The sequence below is a fragment of the Anticarsia gemmatalis genome, chromosome 8, assembly GCF_050436995.1.
Source record: "Anticarsia gemmatalis isolate Benzon Research Colony breed Stoneville strain chromosome 8, ilAntGemm2 primary, whole genome shotgun sequence".
NCBI lineage: Eukaryota > Metazoa > Arthropoda > Insecta > Lepidoptera > Erebidae > Anticarsia > Anticarsia gemmatalis.
The window spans coordinates 11,086,425-11,104,095 of NC_134752.1; the positions used below are offsets into that span (position 1 = coordinate 11,086,425).

Consider the following 17,671-nt stretch of genomic DNA (forward strand, 5'->3'; position numbering starts at 1 on the left):
AGCAGAAGTCATTTCCAGCGAAAAAAATAACATTCACGACATCGAGATCCTATGTCTTCTACAGCCGATTTTCGATCCACCGTGCGGCGCTGTGAATCGTCTATTGAAAATGCACAGGCTTTTCTCAGATGCACAAACACAGAGATGCTTCCTCCCCCGAGCGAGCGATGCGAGTGAGTTGAGTGACAGGTGGCAAGAGGGTCGAGACAGCACTACGGAGGTGAGGCTAAATGTATTGTCGAAAATGCAGTGATGTGCAAGGCGATGCAACCTGCTGTCAAGTCGCAAGTTCAAGAGCAGGCACGCGACTCGTCGGCCGCCAGAAACGCCGCAGCTTTCGTAAAGAGCGCACGAACGCCAGTCGCGACCAGTGGCGCAACGCGATACGCACGAGTGTTGTAAAATATACCCCGGTAGAAAATATCAAAGTGCATTTTTTTTCACGTGAACCAACGATGCGGAACTTTGTAAGGTAAGTTACCCAGTTATTAGTCGATTTATGATAATATACCCTCGCGGGGTTACAGCCGGCTATCGCACTCCACGATCCGAGTTTAAAATAATAATCTGCAATAATATTTATGCATGTGTTAATTGGTGGCTTGAGTGAGGATAAAGACTCCCTTTTGCACGGAGTTCGTTGTCGAGTATTGACGGAAGATGACTCAAAGTGATCACTGGTGTTTACAACGTGTTATTTGAGTGCCGCAAACATTTTGCAATAGTCATTATTTTATTAATTTCCTTGAATATTTTCGCAAATTATAATCATTAACGTTTCAAAGATATTAAAGTCTGGTCTCGGGCTGGTTTGGCCACCCCATACAAAAACAATGGAATGCATGAGATTTCACACGGTGATAAAAATGCCTGTGAGGAGCACGTAATAAACACTCGCACTGTAATGATGGATTATTTAAGCAAAATGTTTTATCGATGGAGAAAGTAATAAAGTTAGTAATAGTGCACCAGGATAGTACTTTATGTTCGAACATAAAATGATCGCGAAATTGAGAAGGATAAAACATTATGTGCAAATATACGCTATTAAATAAAGTCGAATATTATTTATGAAGTCAATTCGAATTGTAGAGTTAAGGATTTATTTATTTATTGCTATGAAAGTTAATACTATTTTTATTTATGTAAATGGATTCTAAAGTTTTTAATTATTATTTATCCTAAAATGTCATTTACATTTGTTATAAAAACAACAAACCAATTCTGTTAACTGTATTTTTTTTTACCACGTCACGAAATGATTAATCGAGATTGTTTTTAATTCTCTGAAACGTCTTAACTAAAGATAACTATACAAGGACATTTATACAATCAAGATATGAACATGTTAGTTCATTAAACGTGGAAGTAGAATATGGAAATATTGCATTTATAGAGTCCTTACAAACGGTTCGTTTTCTAGGAATGGAAGTAATCGTGAATGTGGCGATATCAATTATTTTTATGATGCGGTCCCTTGACTAGACCGGGTTAACGCACGGGAGAAAAACAAGTTGGAATAACTTAATGTGTGAAAGTGAAAATGTTCCTTGCATTCCTTACATTATACGACCAATTATTATATACCATATTTTTTACAAAAGTTCAGCAGATAAGAGGTTGTGCTAAGTAGCACAGGAGATTTTTTTTATTAAAGCCTATTATTTTAACTTGACACAAAAGTTCACAAAACATACCTTGATAAAATGTTAAAAGTCATTAAAATCGAATCAATCTATAACATTAGTAATTATAAATTCTAATCTTCTTCTTATTATAATTCTATGTTTTAAGATTTAGTGCATGTATTTATACAGCTGCCTAAGTTTTCAAGTCCAAGACAGTGCTGTAGAGATTGGTAAATTTCGAAAAAGAAAGAGATTTAGGGACCAAACAAAATTAAATAATAAAATGACGTTACAAGAAAAGATTTATATAAACTGATTTGAAATACTTTGCACCTTGAATCCCGCAGTATACACTTATACAAATATACAGCAAGCCGTGGCACGATGAAAAGTGTAAGGTAATGACGTAAATACGCTTTGAAATATGTTATCCACACCGCTCATATACATTACTTGGCGCTAAGTGTCACGGCTCAAGCAAGTAGCTTCGTTAAACCGTGTGAAGGCATGGTACGAAGATAAATAGTAAAGATTTGAATTGTTGATGAAATTAGGAATATGTCCTTTATATATCTGTGGAACATGATCAATAAATAAGGCACGGGAGCGTATTTTATATCGTTAGGTGCTGATCTTATTTACCTAGGTTTCCTACGTCTCAATTAGAATGAACGACCCGCAGGTCCAAGCAGGTTAAGTCAGCTCCAGTTCTAAACTGGTAATCCTAGTCTTAGATATTAAAATGCAAAAAATCGCATATTCGATTAGAATCATAACTCATAATTAACATAGCAAATAAATCTGTTTAAAAATGTAAAGTTTAGACGGTTTTGCGAGGCGCAGACGGTTTTCCATTTATCAAAGTGCACAGCAATAATTACGCGTCCAGTTGATTTACTAACTAGCACCGTAATACATGCTGGACCGTAATCATCGCGAATAATGAAATATTAATTCCGAGCGTGCCGGCCCCCTAACTTCACTCGACTAAAAGATTTTATCGCCAAGACCCTTTGGTGCAACTCTAATTTAAAAACTCGCACGCGTGCTCCGCAATTAGAAAATAATTTCACACGCATTTTCGATAATTACGATTATTACTTTGCAAACTCTTTAATACTTTAAACATCACTTTCGGTTTTACGGTTTTTAATATGTTCTTTATGTTTATAGCCGGTTATTAAGTTCATTTTACATGTAAGAGGTATTGGTAGTTAAAGAAGTAAGATACTAAAGCCTGAGATAGTTTCTGCAATTAACGGAAGTGTTTTTCTTAACTCGTGGTATGATTGTGTTCTCACAATTTTCGCTATGTAAGATTTTATCATGTAACAACTTAAGATTTCAGTAAATTGCCTAATTAAACTAACTAACCTATTTTGATAGATGATCTTTACACATGCGACTAAATAATTATATGTTTTCGTATTATTTACAGCTTTGTGGACAAGAAGCACAGTTAATGAGTCAATTAGACCTTATACGTTTGTAGCCAATAGGGTATACATAAGTGCAACGAAAACTCAATCCCGTTTCGAAGTTATGACATAAAAATACATGACATAGTTTACCTGTAAAAATATTTATAGTCCGACAAATTAAAAGACATGGATGCGACCGTAAACCTTGCATACTTTATTAAAAATAAAGTATGCAAGCTACATATATAATTCTTGATTATAAATAAATAAATCGTGTATGCCGAGGAACTCAACTAAATTCAGATTATAAGAGAAATGCGTTAGAAACTCACAATAAGACGAAAAACTGAGAATTACTGACATTTTCAATTACTCACTAGTGCAAAGAAATAAATTAAGGAAAGTACAAATGAATGAAAGAAAGAATACGAGATTGAATAAAATACCAGTCAATTAGAATCGTATTAATTACACGTTATTCGCTTCGTTGCCGTTTTTCAAAAGTGAATGCTGAGTTACACTGATTTAAATCAAATAGAGATACGATTCTTTTTCTTAAAAAGAAGTGAAGCGTTTGATCTATGGATAGAGATAGTTATCGTTGGACGTCGGATTATTTATTATCTATGCATTTGCATGTTAGCGTCACCTATTTCATATTGTAGATGTTTTTCACTTTCAGTGTTAAATACGTTTATTACATTAATTGTTGTTATTATTACACAGAAACTATGGCGAGGCTGCAGATAATAACATTGCCTACTTCCGATTTTTTTTATTTTTATGTTCAAATTGTATTCAATGATAATTAATTAAATGTAACCGAAGTCATGTAATTACTGATGGCTATGACATGAGAATATCGTCATAAAAATAAAATAGATTATCAAACATAAAATAACAAAATAAAGTCACAAATAAAATAGAAATAAGAAAAAATCTGTGAGTGTTTTTAAATTATTAAACTACTGTTAAGTGATTTGTCTGTCTGTCTGTCTGTGTCATATTTAAGCCTCTTTCAGTGCAAAGAAGTACGCATTTTTTCCATTTTACTAGTAGCTTATATTACGATATCTAACTATAGTATAATTGGTGCAGTCAGCAGTCTAGTTACAGTATAATCAGCCAGTTACAAGCACCATGTAAGTGACCTATATCTCGGTAGATTGCAATCATATGCACTATTAGACGCTATCGCCAACCAAGCCTCGTTGACTTTGCTGACGACAATATTACACGAACTGATAGCCATCTCAAATTATTATTTACACGACTAGCAATTGCCCACGACTCGTCCACGTGGTTTATGACTTAGGACAGAATTTTCATACAAACTTTCATCCCCTATTTTATCCCCTTACAGGTAGAATTGATAATAATCCTTTCTTAGCGGATGCCTATGTTATAACATCACCTGCATGCCAAATTTCAGGTCTATCCGTCCAGTGGCTGCGGCTCTGCGTTGATAGATCACTATGTCAGTTAGTCGCCTTTGAGTTGTATATTTGTTGATAAGACGCTATCGTCAACCAAGCCTCGTTGACGTTGCTGACGACAATATTACACGAACTGATAGCCATCTCAAATTATACACACGATGTCAGTATGCCACTAAAATCAGAATGTGTTCTAAGATATTTCTCCTAACGATCATGTTATGTTTGAACTTAAGCAAATGACTTGAGTTCTATTAAAAACAGGAGGCTTAATGACATATACTTGTATGTTTATTTCACTTACTACTCTATTACTGCTTATTTACTTATATCTTTAGCCAATTATTGACCCAAATGGCAGAAAATACCTTTGGCATTTAATAATTCTGTACCTTCTCGTATTAACGTTTTGCTACTTTTCTTTCACAATTTAGCTTTATATAGGACATCACGTTTTTAAAGAACACGGCATAGGCAATGCAAATACAATAATTTTTATAGTAATTTAAAAAGAAAAGTAAAAAAACACTAATAGACGATCCAATTTTCTCCGAATTCCCATATCATTAAATCCCGACCACTCCACTTTAGGATTAATTTCGTAACGTATTGTGAACCACCTCCTTTTCTGAAGTCTAAAAAACTATCTTCTTCATAAAAAAATAGTAAACATTTTAAATCCTGTCACGTGCAGTACAGGACAAAACGTCTGGAGACTGCGAACTCATTCAAGATTCAACTTTAAAACAAAACAAACTTCCAGTCTTTCTTACAAACGTTATAAAGAACGACAGGCTCACTATCTGATTTCAATAAATAACACAATGCTTTTACCGGATTTTATCAACTTCTTCTTTCAAACTGTCATATGAAAATATAACGATATTTTGCATGGGGTTCTTTTCTTAAGATTTATGGTACGCATTTGTCATGGAACGCCTTTACTTTTGACTTTACCTTTACTTTTGTATGCGTTATCGTTTCAAGGATATAATATAAATACATGTATGTTAAAATACATATTACAACTTTTATATGGCATGTAAGTTAATTTAGAAAGAGTTTACCATATCTCTGACCGAAACCTCTGAGACGGTAATGGCCGAATATTTAATTCTAAGTTGCACTTAGGCATTTTGTTGTCTTTATCTCTTATACTTGTATCGAACAGTTCTTGATCACTTTTGAGCATCACTTAAATTGAGCATTTGAGTATTCGGCCATATGTGTTATGAACACAGAAACAGAAACCTTTAACTAACATTTAAAGGTAAGGAGCATGCTATTAACGAATGATACCATTTGTACAAGTACTTTTAATTTCATTTCCTCAATCACGCCTCAAATTACACAACGCTTTACCAAATATTTAACGCCTCTTTGTTTCCCATTGTATTGGAAACAATTGTGCAAATTAAATATTTGAATCAAAACAATAGTCAATAACTCTAACTTAATATCCATTTGTGAAAAACTAAAAACAATAGAACCGTTTGAGCAAACTGTCTAAAACCACTCAATATTGACCACTACTATAAATAGTAAACGAAAAAGAAAAAAAAATCTATTCAGCCAATATAACTGTCAAAATACACAACACTTTGATGTAGCCGCCCGTCACGAGACGCGCACGAAAATATCGTGTCAACAACGTTTTTTATTTACTCTACAATTGTTTGTGGAGACCAGGGTTGCGTGTGGGCCCGGGATTCCACGAAATCCGGGATTAGTCGCGTGAGAGAAAAACGGGACATATGTCAACTGTCACTAATTGCACACTAAACTTCCCGACGCGCTGAAGACGTTGCAAAACTATATTTGGAGCCTCTAATGATGCAAAGATAATTGATTGCAATCATGTCAGCCATATTAAGTTTCTGATTAATGTTGGGAACAAATTACTAGCGCTTTGTTCAATGAGCGATAAAGTAAGACAGGATGAGTTAAACATAATGTATGTTCGCAGCCAGCAGCCACGATATTGATTTAATTACATTAATCTATAAGCCGGTTATGTAATTAATATCTATTAGTCCATTTAATGACATTAAATAGATAGTATTATGGTTCATCAATATAGAATATCACTCTAAAAGGTTGTATTCCGGTTCTGTATCGTGAACTCGGTGAATTATGGACAGGCTGTCGCATAAACCTTCTATCAATAGTTTCCCACGAACTAGCATAAGTCTATTTTCGTTTAACAATGAGACATGACTTTATGAAATATGATTTCCTGGAGAAAAGGAGTCCAAGAAAATATTCACTACGAAGATAAATAAGTTTAAAGTTTGGTGTCCGTATTTCATATCCTTGACTGTGTGCGACATCTTCCTTTCAAGTTTTGTTAAAGAAAATTGGAAGCATTCAAGCCTTCTTCCAATAATAGACTGCTTTATGGTTTCTATACCGTTAGACAGCCACGTTATTCAATATAGTCTATGTTTATGTTACCAGGGAAGTGGCAGAAGTGTCCTATCATGTGATAAATATTGTATTTTACACATAAACTGTAAACCGTAACTTAGTGTAACGGTCGAATAAATTCAACTACAAAGTGCGCTACACCGTACTCGAGAGTTCAACACTAATCTTGGGAACGTTTAACCATTACCAACGTATTTATAAAAAGCAATAATACGAAGCGGAATAAACGACATAAACGTAGGTGATCGAGGCCGGCTGTCACCAACAGATTACTATAAATTGGTGGATAAACAGAACACCTTCCTTTTTAGTATCGAGATGTATGTGTTGTCAGTGACTGACAGACAGATGGACGGTCGTGACGCGGATTCCTCGGTTGCATCGAGACGTTTGAATAGCGGTCTGTAACATTTTCTAGGATACATCTCTTGCGTGTGTCTGATCATTTGCGCCAACAATATTGCACTGGTCGACTAAATAATTGAAATTGTGTAAACGTTTAACTGTACTCGTGTTACATGAAGCATTTAAATGATAGTTGAGCCGATAATGCGTCGGTAATGTTACGGAAGTATTATACTTAATGTGCTTCTAATCATTTATCTACTTAAGACTACTTATTTCCATTTACTAGGTATGTTAAAATTTTGTAAAAATTATAACTGAAAGCCGTAAATAACGCGTTGAATTTAAGTAATAAAAAGCAAACGATCGTTATCTCAAACGTCTACATCGTTCGTGTAAATAGTGTCTGTAAGAAAACAAAATATTTGTTATGAAAAAATGTGTGATTGGCGCGAACACCCATAAATTCACACAGCCCATTAAAATGTCTAGAAATCACGTGCGAAGACGTCGTATTACGCGGCCGGAGAAAGATACCACAGCCAATATAATAGACGAGGAAGCTAAAAAAATGAGCTAATCTCAATACTATGCCGTAATTATGACAATTCATGTGCATGTATATCAATATGGACAGTTTTCACAAACATCTCGTGCGGATCCGCCATGCAACTGTGTGTAGTGTGTCCCACGCGATCTCTTCAAGCAATGTCGCAACATAGTTTCGTGAAAATTTCGTACATGTAAAGTATCTATCATGCATGCGAATATTGCAATAAATCAATATTTTAAGTTTAAAAATCTATTCGCATATTCATATTTCTTAAATTTACAATTCAAAAGGTTGTGGAAAATCATCGTTAGGTGTTGAGAAAGTTTCAGTGTTATTTGCAAATGTTCTCGAAAGTGCAAACTAAAGTTCGTCGAGCTACTCATGTGTGCTAGTAGGCCGAGAGGTCTTGATTTATTTTACGATTCCTGTAATTACGCATATAAGTAGCCATTAAGTTAATTAGAGATAGAAATGTCTTTATATCCGTTAACAAAGACAGCTTTCAGAGATTTCCCGAGTTCTCGTCCCACATGACACGATCGTTACAATTAACGGTAAGCAAATTGTGGTGCATTAGCAAACACCAGTATTGTTGGCGTTCCCTCGGTTATCTCGACATAATGCAGCTCTCGTGGCGTATCTGTGTGATCCATCGGAACGGATGGCAGCTGATAATATCTATATCTTATTAATTATCGGCGGGATGCGGTTCAGATTAGTCTCAACTAGTCTCAACGCACCGCCTTTATATCTCGATTGATAGATTTAAGCTCGCTGCACTTATCGCAGCCGTAAATGTTGATAGAAGTAGGTTACAGTTGGGCGAGTGGAGTGAAGACTCGAGTGGACCGTTGCTTGGTAATGAATTTAAATCTAACGTTTTGCGGTGCGCATGCGTCGATTTACAAACGCACATCAACTGAGCAGGTGCTTCGCTCAAACTTGACGTAGACTTGATGAATGGTGTTGTTTATCACACCGAGTGTACGAAACCAATTTAAAACTTTAATCGATTAATCTACGTGCGACCGGCGACTGCAGCTGTTATGTAGGCTAATCCCAAAACTTGTCAAATGTCAGAAGATAAAATATGTATGTAGTGTAGTACAGTCATTAAGTTTTACCGATATCATTGCTAACGAGAGTGAATTTGAGAAGTGTTTTAATAGCGACGAGGAAATTCTACATTGATTTCAATCTGCTGGAAAAAAGTTCATAAGTTGATGAATTTCAAAGTCAAAGTCAAATTTGTTTTATTTCATAAACTTTTAACAAGTATTTGAAATAGTATTTTAAACCTAGCACCGCTTGGTAAAAGCTGCAGTTCGTGAGAAGAAACGACAAAAAACTCTAGTTTTTAACAAACCAAAAGGGGAAATATAATTGGCAAGCAGTTTCTACAAGGTAGGAACATAGATGGGCTCGGTGCTCGGTTACCGTCGTAGAGAGTCAGTGTAGTGTGGCGCACACAAATAATGCATGTATTTATGTAGCAAGTGATTCTTAGAAGAATGTCGTCTCTGACGGAACAATGAGGTATCTGATGCTTTAATACTGAATATTATTGAGCAACTGTACACAATCGCCTGTCATTTGTTAACTAACTGCTTTTAAAAGACTAATTGTTGGGTTTATACTTAGTAATTTTTAAGTATTGAATTATTGATTTACTATAGAATAAATAATGCAATTAAACTGTTTTATCCTTTCGTGTGTGGTAAGTCAAAATTATACACATTGACTCTACATTTTTGCAATCACATAGTAATTTATATATTTAACAGAAGTTCTTTGGTAATTAGCCATCACTATGGGAAGAAGGGATGATTTTATGTATGTATGTAGATTCAGTAAACGAAAGAAGAGTCATCTATTTACAACTTAGTTCGTATGGCTACTCAGCCTAAAGAGAGAAACAAAATACTGAATAGTCAGCAGAAAAGAATACGGTAAAAAAATATGGTTTTTAAAAATCCAACTAAAATCATAAACTGTAACATCTTGATAACATCAACCGTCTGCGAGTAGCTAATAAAATAACTGGCAACACTCATGTCCCAGCCACAAATGAAACGAGCGAGCAATAAATTCAAAAGTTCATAATAGTTGTGGCTAATCTACCCCGGCTATGAAATTACCCTCGAGAGGGCAATTACATTAATACTGTGTTACTTTATACCCGACCTTATTAAACCATAACTAGTCGAGTGCTTGAATTTATTTCTTTAATTGTCTATGGGGATTTGTACTCGTGTAGTTTGCAAAAAAAGTTTAAATATTGTTGTGTTCTGAGGAGAGATCGGAGATTCAGGTACGAAGCTAATATTCTGATTATGTTCTGTTTAAATAAGTTAATTGTAACGTATATGAAAGGCTTGGAAAATTATTAGAAAAATAATGCCTTGTAATATTGCTCTCTGGTGAATGAAACCAAAATAAGGAATGTTTTGAATGTAGAGTTTCTTTACTTTAAAATTAGTATGGAATGTTTTCCTAATCTTAAGAGACCCGCTAAATAAATCCACAAATTGAAAACAAACACTTCTATTGTGTTAATGTGTGTGCATTTGCAGACATCTTCAAGTTCAACTCTCAGACGCCTGTGCTCGTCTGATAAAATATTCATTATTTCTATTAACAACTGAATGAAATTGATAACTAGACTTGCTCGCTAAACATAACTTAACTTATTATTTATTTCTGAACAATTCTTTGCATTTTGAAAAGTTAATTACGAATTTTATAGTAAAAATTATTTAAAATTTCATGTTTGAAATTAGAGTATTTGAAAATTATGGACGGTAAATAGCATTTTTTTTATTTCTGCCGTTTTATAATTATCTAGAATACTAATAAAGAAATTAAAAACATTAAACACAGAAATAATTAACCAACAAGAACTCTTTAGTAGACTCGTAATTTCTCATTCGAAATTCGAATTATGCAAATGGCGGTAATTAGAGGAACGATTTGAATGGTGAACGACGTCGCGTTCACTTTGATGGCGTTCGTGTCAAACTGTTCATTCAATTTCATTCACGATTGAATCTGCTTGACCCATAAACTAGGAATGACCCATGGCGAGTCGCGAGCGTGGGAGCTGGCTTATTGCATCTTCCTTATTGGTGCATTACGAATACAAACATTCATCCATGTAAGAAGACTAAAACTGACAACCGACTAGCTATTAAAGATTTCAAACTATTTGTATGCATAGTGCTTAATTGCTAAACGGATCTTATATGCAATGATAATTTTAAGGTTACGCTGACCGGCCGTCTCCGGCTGGGACTATGATCTGTGTAACTCGATCGAAACGTCTGGCAAAAAAAAGCCACGGACGGAAGGCTAGTAGGACATATATAGTTAAATTGGTAGTTGACTAAGATAACAAAAAACACTTCACTTCACCGTAATTCTATACTAAACCTAGCTGACCCGACAAACGTTGTTTTGCCATAAAAATTAAAAAAAAGATAGATGTTGGCCGATTCTCAGACCTACTCAATATGCTCACAAAGTTTCATGAGAATCGGTCAAGCCGTTTCGGAGGAGTACGGTAACGAAAACTGTGACGCGAGAATTTTATATATTAGATGTATTTTCGACATTTCACAAAGAGTAGTTGATTTGACTGATAGTCAACTAGCCTATTCTACAGCTAGAATGAGTGTCGGTGAATAAAACCGGTAACGTATTATGTGACACACATAACGCATCTGTAGTACAAATAGTGACGAGAGTAACGGTGCTCACAAATTGTGGGAAATAATGAATCACCGTAACACAGTTTTGGGAACTAAATCATGGGATGTTTACTAAACTACTATTTTGTGTTTAGACTGATATACTGTCATTAGATGATTTGGAATTTTGTTACATGTAAAAAATAATATTTCTTAAAGGAGATTCATTACTTAAAACAATTTTGCAATATGTTGCTATTTAGAATAACATAAAAATGTACATAATTTACGGTGATACGCTGACACAGTGAACTGATAGATAAAATGACGGCAAATTTATGAAAAGTCCTGTTAAAACTCCACTTTAAAACCTAAACAATATTTATTTAAAAGTGTGATTCGGAATTTTACGGACAGTCACGGCACATATTAAATTGTCAGATAACCTATCTGCTAAATAAATACATGACAACAACTGTCAGAATTTCGTCTAATGAGTTTTTTGATAGACATTAATTAGAAGTGAAACACTAGTCTCTTGTAACACAACTTGAACACGTAAACCTAGCAAAAACTTGAAGGTATCGAACCAAACAAGATATTATAGGAAAGTGCCCTTCTGTACAATAAACAGTAATAAATACATATAATTTTATGGCAACATTTGCATACGCACTAATTACTTGGTATTGTAGTCGATATTAGTTCCGGGATGCTTGAAGCAAATCTCAATACTGAATACAGTCTTCCTATTGCAATATGACAAGTTAATTCCCATAGAAAAAGTACGGGAACAATGTGTTTTTCTCAGGACATGTTATGAATATTTCATAGATAACTTGTTTAATAACAATACGGGCTCAGTAACTATAGCCTATGGGTATTGGTTTACCTTTTTCTAGTAGTTTCGTATTACGAGTGTTATATATGCCATAGGTAACAACGGGTGAGAAAAACTCCCTCATTTACGTTTGTACATTATACTTATATACTGTGTAAATATACGGTTTCTTTCGAGTACACTTTTACCCCCTTTTAGGTTGCAAAATATCTCTACGCTTGTTAGCTCAATCTAAATCGATACAGAGACTAATTCTCAAAGCGTAAAATATAGACGGACAGGCTTTTGAATTTATAATATTAGTACTATGATAAAAAAACGTATATCGATTAGCACAAAAAACTGGCGCCAAAATCGTCTTCTCAAGTACGAGTATTTGATTAAACGGTGTAGAGCTAGGCAAAGCGCTTGATTAGTCCGTAACGAATGGCGGGCACTACAACGTCTACAACCAATTCTCACGCCCACATTTTATTCCGTTCTCCCATTACAATTACTTCTTAAGGTTTCCGAACGATTCCATTAAAAGTAATGCTATTTTTTTTACTCATATTTTAAATATAGAATCGTTTTTTTTTACTGGCAGTATATGCACGCACAAAGCCAGTTATGTAAGAAAATGTGCTAATTTGAAAACTTTGCAGTAGAACACTTTCGTCATTATCGTCGCGGCATGGAAAGGTGAAAAATTATAGAAATTGTAACAAATGGTAAGAAATCAACGTTTTCAATGACTGAACTGCTAATTGGCTAATTAAGAGAAATTAAACTTGTACCTCATAACTCTTCCATGCTTTACAAGATAGAAACTCTTTACGATGTTCGGAATGCATGTTCTTTTCTCATATAGATCCGTGTACATAGACTAGTTCTACGTAAGGAAGTACACTGACTGTCCGGATAATTGCTTTTCTAATTTCTTGGCGCCACTTTTTATTTTTCTTTTGATTGGCGTGGCAACATTGGTTATGAATTGAAACAGTAACTGGTAACACTGGCTCGTTACTGCCGTTTTATTTCTTGTAAACATCTTGTGAACAAGACAAGTTTACATTGTTTAAATGAGCACTGATTTAATGTACACTGATTCATAAGGAGCCAATTAATCACGCAACGGTTGAAAAAACGAGGGGTTCGGAAAATTCATTAGTTACAGTTAAAATTACGTGATTAATAAACGTGCCCAATTAAAGTTATAGTCAAGACAGTTTATAATAACGTGTTATGCATCGAGGGATAAAGGGAAGGCCTTTGTTCTGGATGAGTCATAAGGTTAATAAAGAAATAAGTTTTGAAGTCCATACCTCTATGACACTCTGAATACAAGTGGTTGTTTTAGAAGGCAAATTGATCGTATACCCGGCATTACCTGGTACAAAAGACTCTCAATCGAGCTCAGCAATTATTTCCAAGCGGATCTAAAAATCGTTAATTATGAAGATTTTCAATTAGTTTGGTGGAACCTGTACCAAAATAATGTGTAGGACTGCTATGGATGAGACAAACGCAAGATCGTAAAAAATGGCGTACCGAGAGGTCTCTAATAGTAGGTAAAAGTGGGCTGAATAGATAGGTAGATACCATAATATTAACCCTATGACAAAATGAAATATTAGGTACACATTCCATGCCATTTTATTTGATACTTATAGGACCATGAACAGTATCGCAGTGTTCTTGATTCGCAATAAAAGTTTTACAACTTGGATGCTTGGTGGTCGAAGACTAAACGTGATTTATGCTCCGGGTTTAAAACAAATTTATAGATACCTTTTTCTTGTTCCCCTATGTGCGTTAAAGAATTTAATGTCGAAGTGCCGCTGTCCACTTTGATGGTTATAAAAAGAAAATTAAAAAAAAATACTTTTCTGCATACGGAGGAGCTCGTGACTTAGTTTACAACAGCCGCACGGATCGATCTCTGAGGTTAAGCTACGCTTGCCGAGGTTGTTCCGTGGATGGGTGACCATCTTATACATATCGAGTTCCTCCGTGTTTCGGAAGGCACGTTAAATTGTGGGTCCCGGCTGTAATTTTCGAAGATCTTTGACAGTCGTTAACAGTAGTCAGAAGCTTGAAAGCCTGACAACCAGTCTTACCGAAGGGTATCGTGTTAATACCCAAGTAACTGGGTTGTGGAGGTCAGATAGGCAGTCGCTCCATGTAAAACACTGGTATCCAGCTGCATCCGGTGGGACTGGAAGCCGACTCCAACATAGTTTGGAACAAAAGGCTAGGCGAATATATACTTTTCTGCATATACATTGCACAAGATGGACTTAATACCATACTTAGTTTGTAATACTTTGCTTATATCTTATTTTTGACGGAGAGAGTGTTAGTTGTGGTAATATGTTTGAAAATGGATTAATTATATGTATTTTCGTTCTTTTATGTTCGATACTTTTTGAGACAAAATTACTACGAATTTAAGATAGTTTGTAAAGGGGTTAACATATAGCATTTTTGTCCGGGAAATCTATTCACGCGGACACAGTCGTTAGCAAAAATTTATTACACTAATATGGCTACTGTTTTTACCTAATAAATCATACGTTTCAAAAGATTCTATAAATGTTTATCGTGTATCAGAATCAGTAAATGAATGGTATAAGCCTTATTATTCGAACTCTAATACAATAATGACAGCATAGATTGCATCGGTAACATGACTCTAATTGGAAAATTACTAATAATTTACTTGCAGCCATCGATCATACGATACTTTTTTTGCTATTTAATGTTACCGCGACAGTTTGACTGTATAAATTATAGTAATTATTATAAAATCAATAAATTGAAAAAGATAAGTAATGTTTTTTCTTGAATTATCATTTTATTTTCATGACCGTAATCTTTATAATTTATTAAAGTATTGAAATAAAATATATTCAATTATAACGTATGTGACAAATGACGACTTGACAAAAAAGGATCGCATCAACGCAGTAGGTGTAGTTTCTCTACACACTGACGAGCTGTCAAATATAGATATGTAAACTGTAATTCAAACGCTTTTTCTTCGACATTCATTATCATATTACAGTGACCAGCGACTAGCTGTCATCTGGATTTATTGGGTCGCGGTGCCGGCCCTTACATCAACTATCGGTTAAAACCAGTTCTAAACATTTGATTCCGTTACGCAACGCAAAAACATCACGACCTTGAAATGCAGGAGCGATGCAAATGTCCGACCGGTCGCCTCAGGTGATCAGGTACCATCTCCGACATAACGGTAACACGATAAAAAGCTGATTGTCCTTTCATGGGCCCGTGCTATATTACAGATTTATGAGGCTTTCCCGCTCCGCTTTCCTTTTCACGTTCCGTCTGTCGGCAACATGTTAGCTACTCAGTCGGGTCGTGGTACACTATCATCTACTATAGATTACACTATGGTAAATTGGCTGTTAGCTTAATCGCTCCATTAGTCCGGCCATCCCGCTGACGAACGACGCGGACTGAACGATTAGTGGGCCGCCCGGCCGGTGCGCGTGAGCCTAAAATACGTGCGTACGTAAGATTGACGTTCACCGTTGTTTTTAAGTAATCAACGTGTTCCGTTGTCGCTAACGATCAGTTTTGCTTACAATTTTCTTTTTAGTTGTGAGACATTGAGTATAGGCGTGTCCGGACTGAATGCCACACGCCCAAACAATTTGAGCGAGGTGTGATTTTCGGTAACCTTTTCTGGACTTTAACGTATGTAATTTTACCTTCACGTTGTTTTGACGTGGGTAGTCAAGTGTAAAAAGCAGATAAATACTTGAATTAACTTTTTTACTAAAGAAAATTACGATAATAACACCGGCATGCTGGTTAAAAAATGTCATTGATATAATTATGTAGTTAAAAGAGAACACAAGCCTGAAGCAAAAAGTGGCTTCGTCTATAAAAAAATAGTAAACAGGTAAACTTTCCCAACAAAACAGAAAATATTATAATTCATAATTGCTGTTGCATCGAATGCAGAGCAAAAAGTCAATAGTGCAGAGGTTTGTGGGGCGTCAATGATCGATTGAAACAGAAAATCGATTCGTTCTGACGGTAGTTGGGAATTAAGTAGATCGTGAAATGTCTGTCTGTATCGTTAACAGAACAAATGGGTAATTATCAGCCACGCGAGATGCACATCAATGTATGATGTTTACTTAGTCGAACTTCCGAACATCGCGCGTCGCTTGTACGAAACGATTTCTTGCATGTAGCGTCAATCACTATTCAAATCGTTTTTTTTGTCACCGAACTGAAAATTGCTTTGAGTGATATATCTATGTCAAGAAGCTAATGACCGAATCAATGGCAAGTCATTTTATGCACACAACCGATTGATTTCTATGAACGCTTGTTTAAAATGTTTGATTAGAATTTCGCTTTGTATTTTCCCACAGTATTTGCCACGGTATAACTAATACAAGAGGAAGGGGCATGTGGGCGTGGCGCGTGCCATATGGAGTATGTGTAGCTAAACCTACCCTAGTACAAACCAAACTTGATGGTGGAGATGTGGATGGCATTAAAAGCACGTAGATAGAATTCTGACATAAAGCACAAAGTATTAGTGCAAAATACGACTCTAATAACATTGAAATATGGCTGGTCATTTTAATTTATAATAGTAGTTTATCCCTTTTCATAATTTTAAATGTGCGTTAAATGTCATCGGCTGAAATTGGCGACAGCCATTTCAATGAATATAGCTCGGACAGCCCCCTTCAATGAAATCGTATGACATGTCCTTTCCTCTTGTGTTAGTTATTCTATTAACTTAATTCTATGAACGCTTGTTTAAAATATTTGATTAGAATTTCGCTTTGTGTTTTCCCACAGTATTTGACTTTGCTTTTATCCGTGCTTATGCGTGAATAAAAAACTTTAGATTGCATTGTCACTGAGGCAGATAGTCAAATATCTGCAAAAAAGGTTAAGTGTTGTATTGTATTTTTATAAGCACCGTGTTTGAATGCATTGACCGGACTGGTATGCGGTCATATCACACGGACAAATGATTCCGAACTTTTTGTCAATGACGAATGATGTCACAACAACAGTAGTGTTTTCACGGCTTGATATTAAATAGTATCACGTAAAGAGTACAGTTTAACAAGTTTATTTATGTATTTGATACTTAAATGTGTTTTCAAACGGCTGTAAGAATATTTGAAGCTGCAAAATATTCTCTTTAAGTAACCTTCCGTGTGATGAAGGTAAATTCTGTTTTCAAATTCTCACGTAATTAGTTTTTTCTTCTAAAACGTTTTTCTTACGAAGTTTTGTTGACAGTGACTCAGGCTGGTTTTTTGTTATTTTTTTGTCTACGCATTGTCACCT

General features: G+C 35.2%; 1 protein-coding gene across 1 annotated transcript in view; it reads left to right on the forward strand.

Moving 5' to 3' along the window:
- Positions 1-277: 277 nt before the first annotated feature.
- The window catches only part of LOC142975083 (uncharacterized), a 52,594-nt gene continuing 35,200 nt past the window's right edge, over positions 278-17,671 (forward strand). The window contains exon 1 of the mRNA XM_076117737.1: positions 278-472. Coding sequence (XP_075973852.1) covers positions 456-472 — 17 coding nt within the window. The 5' untranslated portion in view covers positions 278-455. The remainder of the gene's footprint in view (positions 473-17,671) is intronic.